General features: G+C 34.4%; 1 protein-coding gene across 1 annotated transcript in view; it reads left to right on the forward strand.

Moving 5' to 3' along the window:
* The window catches only part of TAF3 (TAF3 RNA polymerase II, TATA box binding protein (TBP)-associated factor, 140kDa), a 152,270-nt gene that overhangs the window by 101,616 nt on the left and 30,049 nt on the right, over positions 1 to 20,605 (forward strand). Inside the window, exons 3-4 of the mRNA XM_004691235.2 lie at positions 7,592 to 9,420; positions 18,957 to 19,039. Coding sequence (XP_004691292.1) covers positions 7,592 to 9,420; positions 18,957 to 19,039 — 1,912 coding nt within the window. The remainder of the gene's footprint in view (positions 1 to 7,591; positions 9,421 to 18,956; positions 19,040 to 20,605) is intronic.

The following is a 20,605-nucleotide window of genomic DNA, read 5'->3' on the forward strand; positions in this document are numbered from 1 at the left end:
CATGTGGGTGGTTCCAAGTTTCCCAAGGTCAACAAGAGAAAAAAACCCTAGTATGCTAGTGGTTTTCAGGTCTCTGCTTATATGCACATTTGCCAGCTCTGACCACTGGCCAAAACAAGTTTTTCAAATTCAAGTAGCTTTCACTTCTTGATTACATTGCAGGGAGAGGGATGCATGTCTCATCTTTTTGTACGCTCATGTGTTAAGCATTTTGTGGGTTCATTACATATTTTACCTTTCTGTTACTCAAGATCTCAAAAGATAGTACTTTCTATTAACCTGTTGGCATAAAAGGAAATTGAAATTAAGTAACTACATAATCAGTAATTTGCAAAGGCAGATCACACATGGCTGTATGATGACGAAGTTTTTACTCTTTCTCTATTATTTTGCCTTCATATAGATGAATCATTAATTTGGCTAATTTATCTAGTTCTGGGTGAAAAATAGCAGGATTAGTTTTATAAATACAGAAAAGAATAACTGTCATTGTCTGTATTGGAAAAGAAGACACATCCTATCTGTAGACTTAACTATTGTAGTGAGTTTCAGAAAATCATAGTGGTAGTGATATGGGACATTGTGGTAGTGATATGGGTGATTGTGAATTTTATTTGCAAGGACTTTCATCCTGGATAAGGAATCTTAGTTGTAATAAAATTTATTCTGAAAGACTTAAAGAAAGATGATTAAAATATTAGCGATATTGACATTGTCTGAAGAGATCTCCTTGTATTTATTTCTTTTTTAAAAATCCACAATATTACCATAGCTTGGCCCTATTATGTTATTGTAATCATAGCTGAACCAAGAAGGTGATTAACGATAGCAATTTATTGTATCTGAGGAGGAGAGAAAATAGGAGATGTTGTCGTTATCATAAATCATATCATAAATAACCAAAAGAAACACTCAGAATGCTTGTGTGGTGTCAGCAACCAGCCCTTTCAGGCACATTAGCCCAGGATGTAGCCATAGAAACCCCAAAGTCATATTGTTATCTTGGTCTTGCTGCAGTTATGTGATACAACAGTATTAACATATAGATTAGGCCATTTATAATACTAGGTGTCATTTCAGGTTGGCTTGCTTATATAGCATTTTAGTTTTTTATTGTGCAGAATGCTAGTGAAATAGTGCTTTTTTTACAGGTCAGTGTGTATATAGGTATTTTTAACACATCACCACTCTGCTATCAATCTGTTGTGTATTGGGTTTTTTTGTTTTTTTTTTAAAACTGTATGAATTGTCATCACTTAATTGTCTGGTCTTTGCTCATAATTTCATTTTTTACATGAATAGGTTTATTTTAAAAATACATACCTGTTTACACTCATTGAGTTGTGTCTTAAGATCTAATTTCTCTTACATTATAGACAAGACAATTTAAAAAATATTCTATGAAAGAATATAGATGGGATTAAAAAATGTTTGGCCTCATTTGGAACTAAAATATAAAATGCTAAAATTAATTAAGATTTTTTTAACATCACTATTGCTCCTGTTTTCCCCAGACACTCAGTGTCTGCTGTTCATTTTTGACTGTCCTAGACCCTTTCTCTTCATAACCTTGGTGCTTTCTACCTTCCTAGAAATAATAACCCTGTGTTTCAGACCCTTTAATGCTCCATTTTTGTTCAAATTATTTCATGTAGATTTGCTTAGTCTCCTTCAAAAAATAGGATAGAGTTGTTCATTTATTGACTTTACAATCTTAAAAGACACTGCCTTCATCCAAGACGTAAATCAAGTGATCAGAATGCCAAACATTCTGCGTGTTGGTCAGTGAGATATTAAGGACAGAAATAACTCTGCCCTGCCCTTTAGATATCACACATGCATGTCATATACATAGGGAGTTGGCCCTATTAAAAAGATATCCAACTCTTCTAACTGGGAGGTCAGATGTCAACACTTAATACTCGTCAAATTAGGAGAAAATTATGTCTAGGAGATGAAATGGGTTATGCTAAATGGAGTCATCTTGCTGCTGGGAATCGATCCCAGGTGCAGTTTCAGTCGTTCTAGTTGCCACTGTCATTTTTGTCCTCATATCCATGATGGAGCTGTATGTGTACCTGCTGCCAATCCCTTCCACAGTATTTTTTTAGTAGGACAGATGTAGTTGATTCTTAAAGATAAGCAATCATGTCTTTCATGATTTTGTACACCTAAGAGCTAACATCATGCAGGCATAGTGATATTCAAAAAGCACTGAGTAGGTAAATGAATAAATGATTGAAGAATAAATGATCATTAGTAGTATTGAATCAGCTAAGGAATTGCTTACAATAACTGTATCCAATATCCAGGCAAATGGAAAGGTATTTTTTAAGTCTGTTATTTATATAAATCTTTTCATACTTGTTAATAAAGGAAGAGTCTGTTACAAAAAGTCAGATGTATAAGCTACTAAGAAAGTAGAAAGTGGGTTAAAGCACAGCACTGAGAAGCTAAAGCCACTTCAGCACCAGTTGGATCCCCGCTCGCCCCGGAAGTGATCCACATGGCGCAGCAGACCTCTCCTGACCCATCTGCTCCCTTCAGCAGTGTACTTGGTCGATCTGCCTGTTCTGCAATCTGCCTGTTCTGCTCGCCGCTGTCTCTGGTGAAACCTCTCACCGCCCCTACACCTCTGGCTTGTACCCCAGCTCTGTATGCATAAATAAGCAAATCTTAAAAAAAAAAAAAAAAGAAGAAAGAAAGAAAATAGGAAGTTTGTATCCTAATTGTTAGAAATTTTGCATGTGTATATTAAAAAACCCACAAGAATTTAAATTTCAGGTGAAATAGATTCTAATAACATTTTGTTATCCTCACAGTTCAGAAATGCAAGTATTTTTTGCTCAGTTTGAAATCAACCTACTAAATTTTAAAGCTATGTGAATCTGTGTAGTAAACAAGACAAAATTTTTAAGACATATATGCATAGTTCCCCCTGCCCCATAAATACAAGTTTTTGAGATTGTAGAGTTTCTTTAAAGGTATTTACTATTCTAGTGAAAAACATATTTTGTTCTAAATCAATATTCATAGTAGTTGATAATTAACCCCTTTGTGTATTCAGCCCTATTGCCTTGTTTTATTTTTGTTCAAGAAGTTTGGTAAGAAGCATGTTTTTCTGATTACTTCTCTAGAGACTGTATTGAGTATGAATTACTTGTTTGTGTGATTAATGAAAGCTAATTGGAATGTAGTTTATAGCTTCGCCACTACCCAACTACATTTATAAAATTTTTAAGAGATAGATGGATTCATTTTATTTCTTGCATGTAATGAAAATAGATTTTGACAATTGTTGTGTAGCTATACTATGAGGAGTATTTATTTGATGAATCTGTTTATTAGGTATTCATCTGTTCTTTGTGGTATTCTCTTAGAGCTTTTCTGTAAGTTGGAAATGACTTCCAATTTAAAAGTTAAGTAATTTTACAATCAAGTGTTAATTTGGAATATTATTTAAATGAGAAAGAAACCTTAGAAATCACCTCTACCTCCTTCCTTTCCCATACATTGTAAGATATTGTGCTAGCAATTAAGGATCTATATTCAGTTGTATTTCTAATTCTGGTGATAAATGTGTGCTATTCCTATTACTTCATATAATTTCCCTTTTTGACATCTGAAAAACTTACCAAATTTATAAAATGCCTGGCAGAATGAAAAGTTACTTCTTAATGTGGCAGGTTTTCTTTTGATAGAATTATAACATTTATATTTTAGTTGAATTTATGTGAAGAATACAGTTGGTGGTAGTAAACATGAACTTTCATCAGTAAGTTAACATTTTTTGAAAATACTAATTTAAGGATGGTTGTTCATATTTTTGTTTGTGTCTTTTTCTTGTAGAAGTATAGAAGCTATATCATAAGTTGTGGTGTTCTTTGATGAATGCTAATGCTAATAATAAGTGGTAACAAAATCATAACTTGGAATAAATTCTCACACAAAGGATAATCAAATCACTGTTACCTTTAGTCAGATTTTAATACAAGCAGAAAAGACCCATTTTGCAATTCCTTACACCTTTTGTACTCTGACAATTAATAGTTATCCAGAACTAACTGCTCTAGTTCTATTATCCTTAAAAAGTGTCCCCAACATCTCTAGTTCTTGGTAAGTGATGCTTATAGACACACACAAACTGCCTTTTCAAGTGTTATCAAGCTGAAATTCAGGTGGGGATTTGGAGTGGTGTTAAAAGGATAAACCATTCAATAGCCATCATATATTTATCTTGTCCCAAACTCCCAGAATTTAGAATTAAAATAATTCATGTTATAAAAATCCAGAGTTATATGTAATCATCAGTTAAGTTTGTATTTTAGCAAGCATAAGCTGTATCAACTGTATCCATTTATTTGAATTGTGTAATATTTTTAAAATAAAATATATTCATTCAAGTGGAAAACTTCATACCAGGAGATGGATTAATAAGCGTGGCTTGTTTTTACAATAGGGAAAATAAATGAATCAAAACTACCATTGTCAGCAAAGCTGAAGCTCAGAAACATGTTGGCTAAGCAAACCTGAATATTATTGTAGCATACCACTTATATGAGTTCAGAAACAAACTACCTGTGTGTGTGTGTGTGTATATATAAATATAGTGAGCAATAAAGAAAACAAGGAGTAGCTGTTACCTGGATGTGGGAGTGGAGAGAATATAGGATTTTGTTAGAAGGGAACCAAGTAAGTGTCATTGCTTTTGCTAATATTCTGTTCTTGAAGTTAGTTGGTAATCTTAACGGAATTCATTCATTTTATACTTTATGATTTGCATATGCATTTTTATACTCTGATATGTATCAAATCACTTCTAATTGTAATAAGATAAATATTTGATGACTATTGAACATTGTATTCTTTTCACTGCTCCAAGAACTTTTCTTATTTTCTCTACCAACAAAACTTATTTTGATTAATCTTGATGCTGCAGTTAAACTTTCTTACAGAATCTCTAAATTATAAAATAAGTAATTATAATTTAGAATAGTAACTATAAGAAGCATTTGTGTTCTTAAGTATTCTACAATCAACATTTGTAATATTTAGTTTTATCATTCACATATGTTCCTCTAAACCACATAAACAATAAAAATAAAACAACAAAAATAGAGTAACTCTTAGTTTATGTAGATCTGCGTTAAATCAAACTTTGTTAATTTTTTTCACTTAAACATGAACAACCACTATTAATTTTTTATGCTTTTCTTAGGTACTTGAACTTTAAATCCCAACAAACCATTGTTTTCTAAATACTACAGGACATTAGTAATTTTCCCTAAGACAGCCTGACATACTTCCTTCAGTTCAAAGGCCTATCTGGTAGACTTCTTGGCAGTCCTAATTTGATAGAATAGCACACAAGTAAAATAATATAGTCTTTCCCTGTATAGAAAACCAAATTTTTCAAGTTCTTCTAGCTATTTGACCCAGAATATCTTACTAGTAGTCCTAGGAATACCCTTTCTAGGAACTCCTATATATTTTTATGAATTATATTCCCTCTGCTCTCACAGTGCATCCTCCTGTGGCCCTCTGTAGAATATTCACAGTCTCAAACTGATCTAGATTCTGATCAGCCTCCAGAGTTGCAAAAACAGGCATACTTAACATATTCTTAAGAGCAGTTATACTGCTTAAGCCAAACTATTCTTCCTGCTTTGGCATTATGGGAATTAATAGACTTATGGAGCTAGGAGGAGATTTTAGGAATTTAGAAATATGACATATTTAGAATTTAGAAATACTATGTATTTAGAAACAAATTCTAAAATGTTTCATTTATTCATATGGAGAATATGCTAAAGTTGTCTTCTAATTTTTTATAAATTTACCTATTAGAAATTGGATAGATTTGAAGCCTGCCTTCTCATTGTGATAAAGATAGGGGCAAGCTGAAGTATTCAAATTATCCTTATAGGGTAGGTCTAGGATAGGGGTTGGTGAATTTTACCTGTAAAGAGACAGATAATGAAAAATTGTAGGCTTAGTTGCTTCTAGAATTAGGAGAGTACAGCTCAGTGGAAAGCAAGGTTATTAGTAATTACTAAGAAAATGTATCATGGAAAGATCTGGTCTCTGTCAACTCTTAACCCTCCATGTATTTCTTTTTCCCCTTATCTTATTCTTCAAACTTTGAAACTGACTACTTCTTATTTCGCTTTTGTTTATATCATCCATTGTGATTTCAGTATCAACAAAGATGTCTCCCTATTTTCTTTTCTGAACTTTAGAATATTTTCATAATCACTGAGCTTACCTACATCATTTCAGTAACCCTACATCTCTATTAGTATCTGTTACCTCCCATGCATATTTTATGTTCCTGCTAAAATATTTTTGCTAATATGAACCCTGCATTTCTTTGTCTAAAAATTTCCACTATATTTAAACTACCAGTAGAATAAAGCTCATGTTGTTTTTTTGGATTTGGATAAAACTTACTCAACTTACTTTCTCCTACTAGTACCCAAATTGCCCCTATATTCCAGACAAATTATTCCCTGGTTCTTACATACTTCTTATGTTCTATTTCCATTTCTTTGTCACCTGTTCGTTCATCCTAGCTTTCCCCAATTCCAGTTTCCAGGTATCCCAAATACTGCATGGTATTTGATATTGTAATAATCTGTTTTTCTTTTAAATATCAAATAGCACTTTGTCTTATAGTACTAATCATTTTCCATATATGTATCGATGCTTATATTATGTCTCTTGCTAAGCTGTAAGCTCTTTTAGTCATAATTTTGTTTATTTATTCAAGTAGCTTTTCAGCCTTTACTACTGTTCATTTTGCATAGTATATGTTTAGTTAATATGCACAGAAAAAATAATTTGATCTTGTAGCAATTCAGTCAAGTAGGTAGGGCAAGAAGCATTGCCCTTTTAAAAGAGCAAGAAGCTAGCTCAAAGAGGCTAAGAGATTGTCCAAACACTGTTGCTCTGTAGAGCCAGGACTTGAGCTGAAACACTCTTTCTAATGCCTAAGTTAGCATGTATATTATACTATACATACTACCTCTCAGAATTGCTGAAATAAAGCAAGCAAAAGGGAAGATGTAAGAATTTTATGAACTGTGTTCAGGTTGAAAGCTTGTGATCTCTAAACTTCAAGAATTAAAATATATTATACAAATCCTTAAAAAATGTATTACTTTCTGTCATTTCTGAGAATAATGGTCATATGGAAACCTATTTGATTTCTAGAGGTGTGTATGTGAACACAAGAAGAAGAAATGAGAAAGACATTTTTAAGTTGGATTAAATGAAAAAAATAATTTAAGAGGTGGATGGTAATCAGGAACTACTTAGCAAGACTATAGATCCTGAAAGTAGAGCTAGGCCACTTGAAAGGAAAGCAGTCAATTTACATATCTACTGATTGTCACTCCTAAGAGGATGATAGCATGCCAATTTAGGGAGTCCTTGAAAACTTATCCTTTACTCTCTCAACACTGTCAATAGTTTTGGTTTTGTCAGTAACTTCCCTTCCCGCCCCTCAAAAAAAATAACATTGGATTTATTGTTTTTACTTACTAGGTTTGGTTATAATCCAGTAACACTTGTTTTTATCTTCCTTTACCAGAGGAAGAAGAGGAGCAGGTGCCCACTGATGGAGGTACATCAGCAGAAGCCATGCAGGTTCCCTTGGAAGAAGATGATGAATTGGAGGAGGAGGAAATTATTAATGATGAGAATTTCTTGGGTAAGAGACCTTTGGATAGTCCTGAAGCTGAAGAAATGCCTGCAATGAAGCGACCAAGACTGTTAAGCACTAAAGGGGACGCCCTGGACTTAGTATTATCGGAAGCTCGAGAACCGCTCAGCTCAATAAATACCCAAAAGATTCCCCCAATGCTTTCTCCAGTGCATGTACAGGACAATGCAGACCTAGCACCTCCATCGCCAGAACCACCAATGTTAGCTCCAGTTGCAAAATCACAAATGCCAACTGCAAAACCATTAGATGTAAAATCATGTACACCTAAAACAAAGACTAAAACTAGTTCTCCAGGACAGAAGACTAAATCACCTAAAACTACTCAGTCACCAGCAATGGTCGGAAGTCCTATTCGGTCACCAAAAACTATATCCAAAGAAAAGAAATCACCTGGACGTTCTAAGAGCCCCAAAAGTCCCAAGAGCCCCAAGGTTATATCTCATATACCCCAAGTACCCATCAGGCCTGAAACACCAAACAGGACTCCTTCAACTACAATAAGTGAAAAAATTAGTAAAGAGACTATTCAGGTTAAACAAATACAAACTCCCCCCGATGTTGGCAAACTAAACAGTGAAAACCAGCTGAAAAAGGCTGTTGTGACTGATAAGACGATTGACGACTCTATAGATGCTGTGATTGCACGTGCTTGTGCTGAAAGAGAGCCAGATCCTTTTGAATTTTCTTCTGGATCAGAATCTGAAGGAGACATTTTTACCAGCCCCAAGAGAATTTCAGGTTCAGAATGTACTACTACAAAAGCCTCCACTTCTTCCAACAATTTCCCTAAGTCAGGATCCACTCCTCTGCCTCTTTCAGGTGGCACTTCAAGTTCTGACAATTCATGGACAATGGATGCCTCCATTGACGAGGTTGTACGTAAAGCAAAAATGGGTGCCCCTTCAAATATGCCTCCCAACTTCCCGTATCTCTCTTCTCCTTCAGTTTCTCCTCCCACTCCTGAACCTCTCCCCAAGGTGTACGAGGAGAAAAACAAACTGCCTTCATCAGTGGAAGTCAAAAAGAAGTTGAAAAAGGAATTGAAGACCAAAATGAAAAAGAAAGAAAAGCAGAGAGATAAGGAGAGGGAAAGAGACAAAAGTAAGGAAAAAAGTAAAGAGAAGGATAAATTGAAAGAAAAAGAGAAAGAAAAGGAAACCAGCAAGGAAAGCAAGTATCCATGGAAGGAAAGTCTTAAAGATGAAGAATCAGATCCCTATAAGTTTAAAATAAAAGAATTTGAAGATGTTGATGCAAAAGTGAGATTGAAAGATGGAATTGTGAGAAAGGAGAAAGAGAAACATAAAGATAAGAAGAAAGATAGAGAAAAAGGCAAAAAAGATAAAGATAAGAGAGAAAAAGAAAAAGTGAAAGATAGAGGTAGAGAAGAAAAGATTAAAGTCCCACCATCCCCACTGGTTTTGCCTCCAAAGGAAATGGCCTTGCCCTTGTTTACTCCTGCTGCAGCCATGAGAGTCCCATCCATGTTACCTTCTCTGTCACCAATGCTTCCTGAAAAATTATTTGAAGAAAAGGAGAAACCTAAGGAGAAAGAAAGGAAAAGGGACAAAAAGGAAAAGAAGAAAAAGAAAGAGAAGGAAAAGGAGAAAGAAAAGAAAGAGAAGGAAAGGGAAAAAGAGAAAAGAGAAAGAGAGAAGAGAGAAAAAGAAAAGGAGAAACACAAGCATGAAAAAGTAAGCAGTTTATCATTTTCATCACTGTCTGAACAAAGTCCTATTGAAAAATGCAGGTAAACAAAGCCAACATTTATATTATATTTTAGATGTCAGTCACCCATACCTTAACTGGAAATATGTAACATGGTTACAAAATTTAAATGCTAAAACCTTGTGGTCAGATCCCATATACAATGAAAAATGTTAAAAATTCAGAACTTAAGAGGTATTACTATATACACTCTTTATTAACCATACAAATCTCTAGCAGCTTTTAAAATCGGCAATCTTAAACTGAATAATATTTTTGTAAGTATCAAATCTGCTGCATACTCTTGTATCTGAATATTAGACACTCAAGAAAAATCAGGATCCATTTTCCCAAGAGTGTGCAAAATTATGGCAATATTTTAAAATAGTGGGGCCAATGGAGTATTTCCTTACTGACTTGCTTTTCTTTTTTGGTGAGCCATCTTTGCAAGGATTCCAGGGTATGGCTGCTGCTTTCTTAACATCTCTTATCCTTCTGTTTTCTGCTTTAATATAATTTAGGACATATTTCTGAGTTTCTAAACTGATTTGGCAGCCTGGTTGGTGAGGCAGAAAATAACTCCAAATGTTTTACAGTATCAGCTAATCAGACTTTTGTACAGTACAGCCTAAGAAATTAGTATTTATCCTGCAGGTTAAATACCCTTTGAGCCTACAGGTGACTTCTGCTTTTATGGCCTTGCTCTCCTCAGTCCTTAGTTCTTTGGATTACAATAGTTAGCTGATTGATTTGAAAATTTCTTCTGAAATTTTTTAAAGTGCCTAGTACTTATGGTACCATATATAGAGATCCCCAGTGATTCTTTTTCTGCCCTTTAACAGCAGTCTCTTTGAGGTTCGCTCAACAATAGAAATAATAACCAGTAACTTCCTCCATAATAAAATGTCTGCAATTTGACTATTACCTATACATTTGTATTCATTTTTAATTTAAAACCTAACTAAAAGTGTTACTTTGGGTGTGAAGCAATGGTGGCAGTGCTCATGTGTGTTGTTGCTCAACTCCTTTTCTCTCTGTCACCTTTGGCTATCCTAAAATACATTTAGAATGGAAATTCTGATAATAATATGTACATTGTTAAATTAGCAAGACGTAAGTGCAATTTTTATTTCCATTTTAAAAAAGCACTTTATCATTGTTATCCTTATGTAGGTAGATTTCCACATACCTTATTTTCTCCTAACATACCTGCAGCATAGGTTCAACAAGTATCATTATCAACTTTATGGACAAGAAATTGAACCTGAAAAGTGACTTTTCCAAGATTTAGGTCACACAAACAGCAGGAGTCTGGTCATTTATTTATAGATATACCTCAAATTCAAAATATTTACTGCTGAATATCTTGCCTGGCAGCAAGTAGTCACTTGCTTATCTATCATAGACTTAGTAACTTGGCTGCTGAACTCTCAGCAAAATCAGACTTTTTTTATCGCCATCTTAACTTTGGAAAGTCAAGGGAGTTGTTTCAGCAGCACTTAGGAATTTAAGTAAATCCTAACAGAAAGATTTGTATGACCAACTCATACTTTTCCTCAACATCTTCCTTCTTTATGGTAGAAAAGCCCCTCAGAACACCTGTTAGAGATAAAGGTCCATGGCAATTTGTGCTGATTTTTCCTTACGGGAGAATACAAATCCTTGTGTCAGTTCTGATGAGTTATGCATCAGAAAAATGACAAGAGATAAAAATTTATAAGTCAGGCAACATATTATCTTCAAAAATAAACAATATTATCTGTTAAACCTGACTTTTAGCTTTGCGAAATTGGACAAGCTGCTTATGTGTGAAGCTATCTGAGATGCCACCTGAGCTGTGCTTATGACTGTATCTGGCACATAAATAAATGCTCAATAGTAAATGTGATGGTGGCAAGTTTTATTATTCTGTTGTGAATCAACTTATAAAGTGGAGGCTACCTTGAGGTTGAACCAGCTATGATTAGGAAGGGATAAAGGCTTGTGCAGCCCATGGAAATGCAGTGGACAAAGAGTAGAAATTGAAATAGTAACTTAAACATCAACCTCTCTTTTTTTCGACCCTACTCAATAATCTTAAGTATCTAGCCAGTACGAGTAAGTGAAACCTGAAATTGGATTACAGGTGGTATAAGAATTTTCTTACATATTCACAGAAGTAGAATAAGTACAAATAAAAATGAGTCATATGTAAGCTGCCCCAAGAATATGTCTCTAGTCAAAAAATTGAGAACCACAGTCACAGTCATTCTTTGTGTCATCGTGAACAATCCACAGAAACAACTCTCACAGACATTAACCCAGCTCCACCAACATGGCATTTTTTTTTTCATTAAAAAACAGGAAATCTCCCAATATTTACTTTACTTACCTGTAAACTTTTTAGCAGAATGCACACATTAACAAGATGGAACTCTGCATGGTAGATAGAAGACTTACGCGTTGGAATTCAGCATACCTAAGTTGGAGCCACACCAATTTTTTAGTTTCTTAATCCTGAGGTATTTCATTTCTAAAGTGAGGGTTGTGAAAACACTTCTTTAAAAATAGCAAAACAGTAGTTAACATTTATTGAGTTATTATTATATGCTGAACACCATGCTAAATACCATGTTGTATGTTAAATTTCTTACCACAAGTCTGTAAGGTAGCTTCAATAATTATCATCACTGTAGGATAAGAAACAGAGTTTAATAAACTTGCCCAAGACCACATACCTGGTAAGTGACTGAACAGGAACAATTTCAACTTAGGCTATCTGACGCTACAATATAATTGATGTTTTTAGCTACTGTACATTCCTACAATAAATTCAAAGTGTATTAAGTGAAATAATGTACATTGGTACCTGACTTGCTGATGTTCCATGAGAAGGTTTTGCTTCTACTATTTTATTTCTAACATTCACAAACATAGCCATAATAGCTTTGGCAGTATAAAACCTAACAGTTAATACATTTTAAGACAGTTAACATCTTAGTGTGTATGTCAATGTATTGCATGATTTAATTTATTTTACACCCTGGATCTGTAGAGCTTAGATGAATGTTTTAAGACTACTTTAATTAAAATTTACTCTTGGTATTTTTGAGTGTGTTTTAGAAGAGGATCATTGTAGAGGGAGCAGACAAGGAAAACTTTCTGATGTTGATGAAACTGAGCACTTGACCTTTTAGCCTTGAAGCCAGATCTATCTGTCAGTCTTGGAAATATATTTTTATGCTCTTATTTGAGTCTGATCATGATAAACTTTCAAAAAAGCATAACCTGTAGACAGGCCACACTGGCCCATGAAGAGCTTGGGCCTTGGCAATCAGATTGACTTGGATTTAAGTTCTAGCTCTACCACTTATTAGTTATTCATCAATCTCTTCAAGCCTCTCTCAGCCTCTACTTCCTTCCTCTGGCTCTTCCTCCTATTCAATGCTGGGAAGAGACAGCATCAATAAAAATTATGATTTACCTGAGCTTAAAAACAATAGTTTCCTGCCTTCTCATAGAAAATACTAAGCGAAGAAGTTTGTATTCTTTAGGATGAGTAGATCTAACTGTTCACAGTATAAGCAATTAAGTTTTGTTTATAATGGAAATTAATAAATCCTGCAAAGGTTTCCACAAATTTTTATCCTATTGATTGATGAATTGATGAATTGTTGTATTTTTGCTTACTTTGCTGTTGAATGAATCAACCCACAGCATAAGGCTGTTAGCAATAGCCACTCAGTGAGTGTATGTACAGGGCCAAACCTGGACAGAATTAGCTATGATTCTCTTCATCCTCTCAGTAGCCCTGGGGCTGTTGTTCTTATTTGACAGCTGAGAAAACTGCATGGAAAGGAGAGTAGCTTGCTGCAATGTGGCAAGTGAGTGGAAGAACAATGACTTCCCAGGTCTGTCCTAGAGGAGTCTATGTTCTTTATTACCTAAAGTGCCTTCTCAGTCAGACCAGCTGGACTGCTAATGAGAGGGGTAAGAATGGACCGATGTTCCAGAGTAAGGTGACATCGTGATTGTAAAACATTTAGTCCTTGAAGAGACCTAAGAGAGCTTCTGCTCAACTGCCATGTTTTAAAAACTTGGCAGTGGAAGTTCTGGACCTTAATGATTTCTAATCACAACAATTAAAATGGCTAATGTTTCTTTAGTCTATCCCCAAACCCTTAGCATTTGCCCCCGAATAATTTTTTATTGAACTTAGTTTGTTCTCCAAAGATTTATAGCTTTACTGGTTTGTGCCTTTAACAAAAGTGTTGGTGTTTTTTTTAAAATCATTTTTCTCTTCTTCTTAAAGTAATATAGCCTTATTTCCAGTCCTTCCTAATCATAATTAGTGAAATGAAGGGTTTTCAGTAATAAAATAATCCAGGAAAAAGGAGTAACTTCCCCTTCCTATTTCTTAAAATAGTTTGTTCTGAGAAGAAAGCAGTGACTTAATGTGTGTTTGAATTCATAGATGTTTAACTAAGGTTCTCTCCAAATCTTCATGTGAATGAACTCTTGAGTGCTGAATGAAAACCTGAGTTGCTAGTTGTCCTCGCTGAATTCTGCTTGTTATACCTCACCGCAAGTACAGGTCTTCTGATTGTCTTTTTGACATTTTAAACAATTTATTAGTATTTTATTACACTTTGTTTCTAACTGGCAAAGAAAGACCACAACATAGTTACCAGTCATCATATAGTGCAGCATCCTAATTTTCATGTTATTCAGTTCAGCTTTTCATCAGTACTATTTCTGATTAGTTTTCTAACATATTAGCACAGGTGAGAATTTAAATTGATGACTAAACTTGTTGCTACCCTACCTAGCACACACTACTTTTTTTTTTTTTTAATGAAAGAAGTTTAACATTAAAAAATAGAAAATCAAAACTTGGCCAGATTATATTGACAAAGCTGCCCATTACCTTTGCAGAAAGTCCCTGTCAGGAGATAAACTTTAAAGCTGGAATGCATGAAAGAGTTCCAAGATAGAATTTAAATTTCAACTGATTCTTTATAGATAAGCTTTTTAAAAATCCACCTCTTTGCTTCAAGTCAGGATTTTAAAAATAAATTTCCCCTTTAAATCTCTTGAGCGATTTTCATTTTTTGCAAGGCCGCACTGCTGGTGTCCTGGAAAAATGGAGAGTTAGAGCTTTATCAGTTGGTGCCCTGAGGTATGTGGCAAAGAAGCTAAATCCTTGAAGATTAGCAAAAAAAATGCAGCACATGGCAATAAGGGGCTTATATGACTACTAGTATTAGTTCAGGTGAAAGAAGTATTGCTTATACATAAAACTGGACAAATCCACTGACAATGTATTTTTAGTTAGCTACAAAGGAGTCTTATATTACTGGACTTGCCTCTTTGGTGAATTGGGAAGCTTAGTAATCCACTGTAAATGCTCTTCTGCGTGCCCCAATTCTTAGCATCACTCTAAAGTGCTGTTCTTTTATTTTAACCCTTAAAAGCTCATGTTGTCCCAGAATTTGTCTTCATGCCCTTAAAAAATAGCCTTAGTCCTGTTGTTTAAATAATTGGAGTAATTGTTATTTAGTTTACTGGTTTCTTAGACATGCACTTGAGGAATTATCTTACAGGGAATGGCTCTACTTTTATTTTGGTAGACATTTGGATAAAGCTTGTGTAAACAAAGGTCTAGTAAGAAATTATTCTTTCTATATCTATATTAGCATCCTTTTGGAGAATCTTTTCTCCACCTAATTGAATTTTATTAATCGTTTTCTACACTTCCTGGAACTTTTATCTCTAAGATAAGTCTGATTTAGCATCTTCTAGGTAGAACTAAAGTTATTTAAATATTTTTAGGTAGGGTTACTATATGCCTGTTTTACCTGGGACAGCCCCAGTTTATATCTGCTGTATGGTATAAATGATAGCTCTGTTTTTGTTCACTAAAATGACTCAGTTTGGGTGATGGGGTCATCTGATTTGTAGATAAAACTTTGAGCAAAGGTAATAGGTTCTGACTGAATTCACTCGTTAACTCAATAAGTTTACTAAACCTGTCTTTGAGGACACATTTAATACATTCTAGATGACTTAAAATATATCTCCATTTTTCCTGCTCACTTTTTACATATGGTATCACTTAACTTTCTTTTATAGTGAGCCATAAATAAACCAAGTCTTGATTCTTTTACCCTGCCAAACTACTTAACAAGAATCTAGTCAGTGTAGTTGCATGGAAGTGAAGGCAGACTTCACCTCAATTTTGTATACATTAGTTAGCTTTCCATAGAGAAAAATATATTTTCAACTAACCTTCACCATCTGACAAGTATGTCATTAATGATAAGAGACTTGGACATAGAAAATGACTGTCTTCAAGCAACATGTCAGGATTACCAAAATAAGAACTTAGGATGTGTAGCAAAGAGACAAGGAACAGTATGGTAGAGTAGGAGATGAATTTGGTGTTAGCAGATCTGGATTCAGATCATTTACTTGCTTATTTTCTCACTCTGGGCAAATATCTTTCTGAGTCCTCAATTCACCTTATACCTTTCACCTTCTACCCCTACCTTGTAGTAGTGTTGTGAAGATCAAATTGGACAGTATATAAGGGACATAGTCTCTGAGTTAAAATTATTATTTACTATGACAGAATAGGCCAAACATACAATGTGAAGCATAAGGAGACTAAAGGAGATTTTTTAAGGGAGACCCACTGCTTTTTTTTTTTTTGTAATGAAGCTGAAAAAAAAAATAAAACAAATCTTAAATAATAGTATTGTGGATTGAAGGAAGGACTATTACTACTAATACCTCATCACTTATGAATATGTCACTAAAAATTTTAGAATTAAAGAAATACAGAAAATGTATATGATTTTTCATTCTCTGATTAAAAAAACTATTACATCTTAGCTTTGTTATTTGTGTGACCTTAGAACAAAAAAGGAAAAAGAAAATGAGAACAGTTCTTTTATATATGATCAATTTTACCACAAAACAGAAACACTATCTCTTTACATACTACTGCATAAGTTTGTTAAGCAAGCCTAAATGAGAAGATTTTAAAAAGATAACCACACAATACCCGGCAAATAATAACTGGTTTTTAATTATTTGTGGCAAATTGTGTTTATTCTCCTATAGATGACACAGAAAGATGCAAAAATATGAAAGCCTTAATACACAAAATGGACAGGACCTTCACCTTCAGATGTGTTTAGATATGGATCTCTTTGTTAGGAAAATAAAAATGGAGAAAGTGAACACAAATCCCAGTCAGTTACACAAGTGTCTTGCTCGTCCCTACCCCAAGTGACTTTTAATCCCTAGGGCCTGAAGGAAGCCATTGGACTAGACTGTCCAAAGAACTGGACAAATGAAGGAAATGTCTGCCACTTTAGAGGAGCAGGTCTTTGTGGATAGATTGATATGTCAATGTTTAGATGGGATAAGATGAACTAGTTATAAAATGCTTACTTGAAAATGTTCAGATGGTAGCATTCTATCTCTTCTTAGGTTTAATCATTGCCAGTCTAGAGAAGGAGACTTTGAAGATATCACATATTTAAAATTTAGAATTGAAGTCTTGGGCATGGATGAGATAACTAGAAGAAGTTGTAGAGTGGCAAGAGGAAAGGACCAAGTCAGGTCAGGCACATGAGGAGGATTTTGTGGAACCGAGGATTTTGTGGAGGAGGATTTTGTGGAGGATGATGACACCCATGATGGAAAACTCTAGAGCAGTATCCAGAAAGTTTAGTGTCATGTTTGGGCAGAAGGTGGATGGTAATAGGTTGAGAAATGAATAATAAGCAAAGAAATTAGACAGTGAAGAGAACATGAATTGAATAATGAAAAAAATGTGAGTGGTTGTTAACTGGAACTTGAAGAGAAGGTAATCTTGTTTTTTATATTTTTAAAAATAGAGTTAAATACATTTAAAAGTTAAATGAAAACAATGAATGAAACTGAAAAATTGAAGGTGCTGTAAAGAAATAAGTTAAGAGGAAGTTCTTCAGAAGACTGGAGAAAATGTACTGTAATATAGTTATATATGCAGAGAAGTTTAAAGGGAGTGGAGGGAGTTGCCTAGCAGACCCAGTATTTTCTACAGCATTTAAAGAGGGGGAAAGGAAAGTAAAAGATGGAATGGGTCTTGAGAGAGTTAGAGGCTTGAAGTTACTGCTTCAGATTATTTCTTTAAATGTATCTTAAAAGTATTTATGTGTCACACCCTCTGGCTCTGAGAAGTAGCAGTAAACAAAACAAATACCTCTGCCCTTTTATAGTTTAGCTGATTATCTGGATGAACAATGTTGAAGGCAGAGATGAAATTGAAGTTATTGATAGCAGAAAGTTACATAATTTTTTACTTTTAAAAGAAAATGTGCTCTAGAGAATGATTTTAGATTGGTGCTATGCTGACAATTAAATAATTGAGAGACAAGAGAGTTGGGAAAGCTTGCAAGATAAGTTTTAATTCAATAAATGCTGAGTACCTCCTATATTCAGGTCACTATCAAGAGAATGGTGAAAGTCATAGATCTTGATGTGAGAGCATGGGCTAAAAAAAAAAAACTGTACAAGAAGACAACTAAATACATATGAAAAAATAGTAGGTTAGAGCAATACATAATATATTGTCACACTGTGAAATTTTGAGCTTTATGTTATATCTATTCCCCTGTAGAACCACTCCACTATTCCATTATGGTTTAATTCTTGAGCTTCAAATATATAAATCAGTGGTTTGCAGCTGGTTGTCACAGTGACTGGCAGTATACTGCTGGGATGTAGTGGTCCCTGGAGATGAAGGTGGCACATCTGGCAGTGCCTGGTACATTCAGTAAAGAACTGTCTCATCAAAAGTGCCAATAATTTTCTGCTGAAAAGTCCGATATAGATCATTTCAACTGTAGAACTCTTGTTTAGTTTGTTTATTCAAAATATACCACTTAACTGCTTACTGGCTCACTGTCAGGTATTTGTGAGATTTTCAACTTCTTTAGCAGTCATTGCCTTTACCATAAAAACTTGCTGACCAAAAAAAAAATTTTTTTTAATCTTTTTACTACAAGCCAAAAACAAAACAAGTTTACAGTAGGTGTTTTGGTTCTCTTATGTGATAATGCACTTAGGATGAGTGGAATGTTCCTCACTTCCCTCATAATGATGGATTTTATCTTACAGCAGGGACCTCATTGCAATTTTTGCTGTTTACACCGAGTCTGGCAGTTACTTAAATATGCCACTGAGTGATCTAGATAATTTTTATTTGAAATTTTGAATGTTGGCTAATTCAAGAAATTAACCAAGATAAAATGTAGAAATAACTGCCATATTTATATAAAGTGATTAAAGTTTTTGTAGCATTTCTCATGATATCAAGTAGATTCCAGTTGTTGAGAAACAGAAACATTGACTGACCAGGTTATCTTCTTATCTTGCATTTTAGCCATATTTGAACTTAAACTTGTTGATCAAGTTTGTGGAAGTGGGAGAAGAGGCAGGAGGTACTTCTGTTGAAAAAAAAAGTTTAACTCAAATTTATGAACTTTAACAGATAAAAGTGGAGCCAGTTGTTCCAGCCCCCAGTCCTGTTATCCCCAGATTGACTCTCAGAGTTGGCGCTGGCCAAGACAAGATGTAAGTATAAACACTTTGAATTAGAGCAAAATAAATTAAACTTAATCTTCTCTACTTTTTCTAATGGATTTAGAACTGTAAGGTTCATTCCAAATATGAACTTGTATGATCAAGCTTTATTTTGAAAATTCTTCATTTCCAAATGTTATTGATTTTTTCCTACAATAAATGTGTATTACTTTATTTAATATATAGGACCCTTTTCCTTTTTTTTTTTAAGACTAACAGAATATATTATTTCTATGTACTTTTTCAATTTCTGTTGTCTGAAGAGTAAGAAATATTGAATGGATTTAACTGCCATATCACACCCAGGTGGCTATAATGTTACACCTTACATTACATATTCTCTACTACTGCATATTCTCTATCTCTATAATAAAGAATGAAATTCTCCTTTTGCTCAGATGGCACATGGTTTTATTCTGTACATCTAGGAAACAAAGGATATCACTAGACAGACCTATTGAAACTGCTTAATTGTCAGAAGGGAAGTTTTAATTGTCTGCTCTACTTTAAAAATTTTTTTTAAATAATGACATACCATTATTTTACATCTTTGTTTGTTTTGCCCCAATATATAATTTCTCCCCTCAATTATGGGGAAAACCCAACACTAAAGAACCTGTATGCTACTACCATAGTCCATTGTGCTTTCCTCCTGCCTGTTTTTCTTCCCTCTCCCTTCTACTCCCCTTCCTCCCCTAGATACCTCAGATCTATGGTCAGTTTTCAAGTTTATCTGGCCCTTTGTTTTCTCTATATTCCACCTATAAGTGAAAACACCTAATATTTATCTTTTTCATTCTGACTCATTTCCTTTAGGATAATCCATGCCAGTTCCATCCATTCTACCATAAATGTCACAAGTTTATCTTTTTTGATCTTTCAGTAGTAGTTCACAGTATATACATATCCACTCATCCGTTTCTAGGTTACTTAGGTTATTTTCATGTCTTGATCATTGTAAATAGGGCTGCTATAAACAGGTGTGCAGTTTCCTTTTGAATTGATGTTTTTCTGTTCTTTCAGTAGATACCTAGAAGTGGCATTACGGGGTGATATGTCAATTCCATTTTCAGACTTTGGAGAAATCTCCACTCTTCTTTTCATAGTGAATCAGTTTACATTCCAACCAACAGTGTAGGAGTGTCCCTTTTTCTCCACACCTTCACCAGCACTTGCTGTTTCTGTTTTGTTTTGTTTTGTGGGGTTTTGTTTTGTTTTTTTTTTCTTTTTTGGTATGGACCATTCTCACAGGTGTGAGGAGGAGTGTCATCATGGTTTTGATTTGCATTTCCCTTATAAGTAGTCAACATTTTTTCATATTTTGTTGGTCCTCTGCATGTCTTTTTTGGAGAAGTGCCTGTTTAAACATTCTGCCCATTTTTTATTTTTTATACTTTTTTAAAGGTTTATTTAATTATGCATACAGAACTGGGTTGCAGGCCAGAGGTGCAGGGGTGGTGAGAGTATTCACCAGAGACAGAGTGGGGAGCAGAACAAGCTGACTGACAAAGTACACTGCTGTGGGGAGCAGTGGGTGGGTCAGGAGCCATGTGGGTC

Source organism: Condylura cristata, unplaced genomic scaffold (genome assembly GCF_000260355.1).
Source record: "Condylura cristata isolate star-nosed mole 26May11 unplaced genomic scaffold, ConCri1.0 scaffold00030, whole genome shotgun sequence".
NCBI lineage: Eukaryota > Metazoa > Chordata > Mammalia > Eulipotyphla > Talpidae > Condylura > Condylura cristata.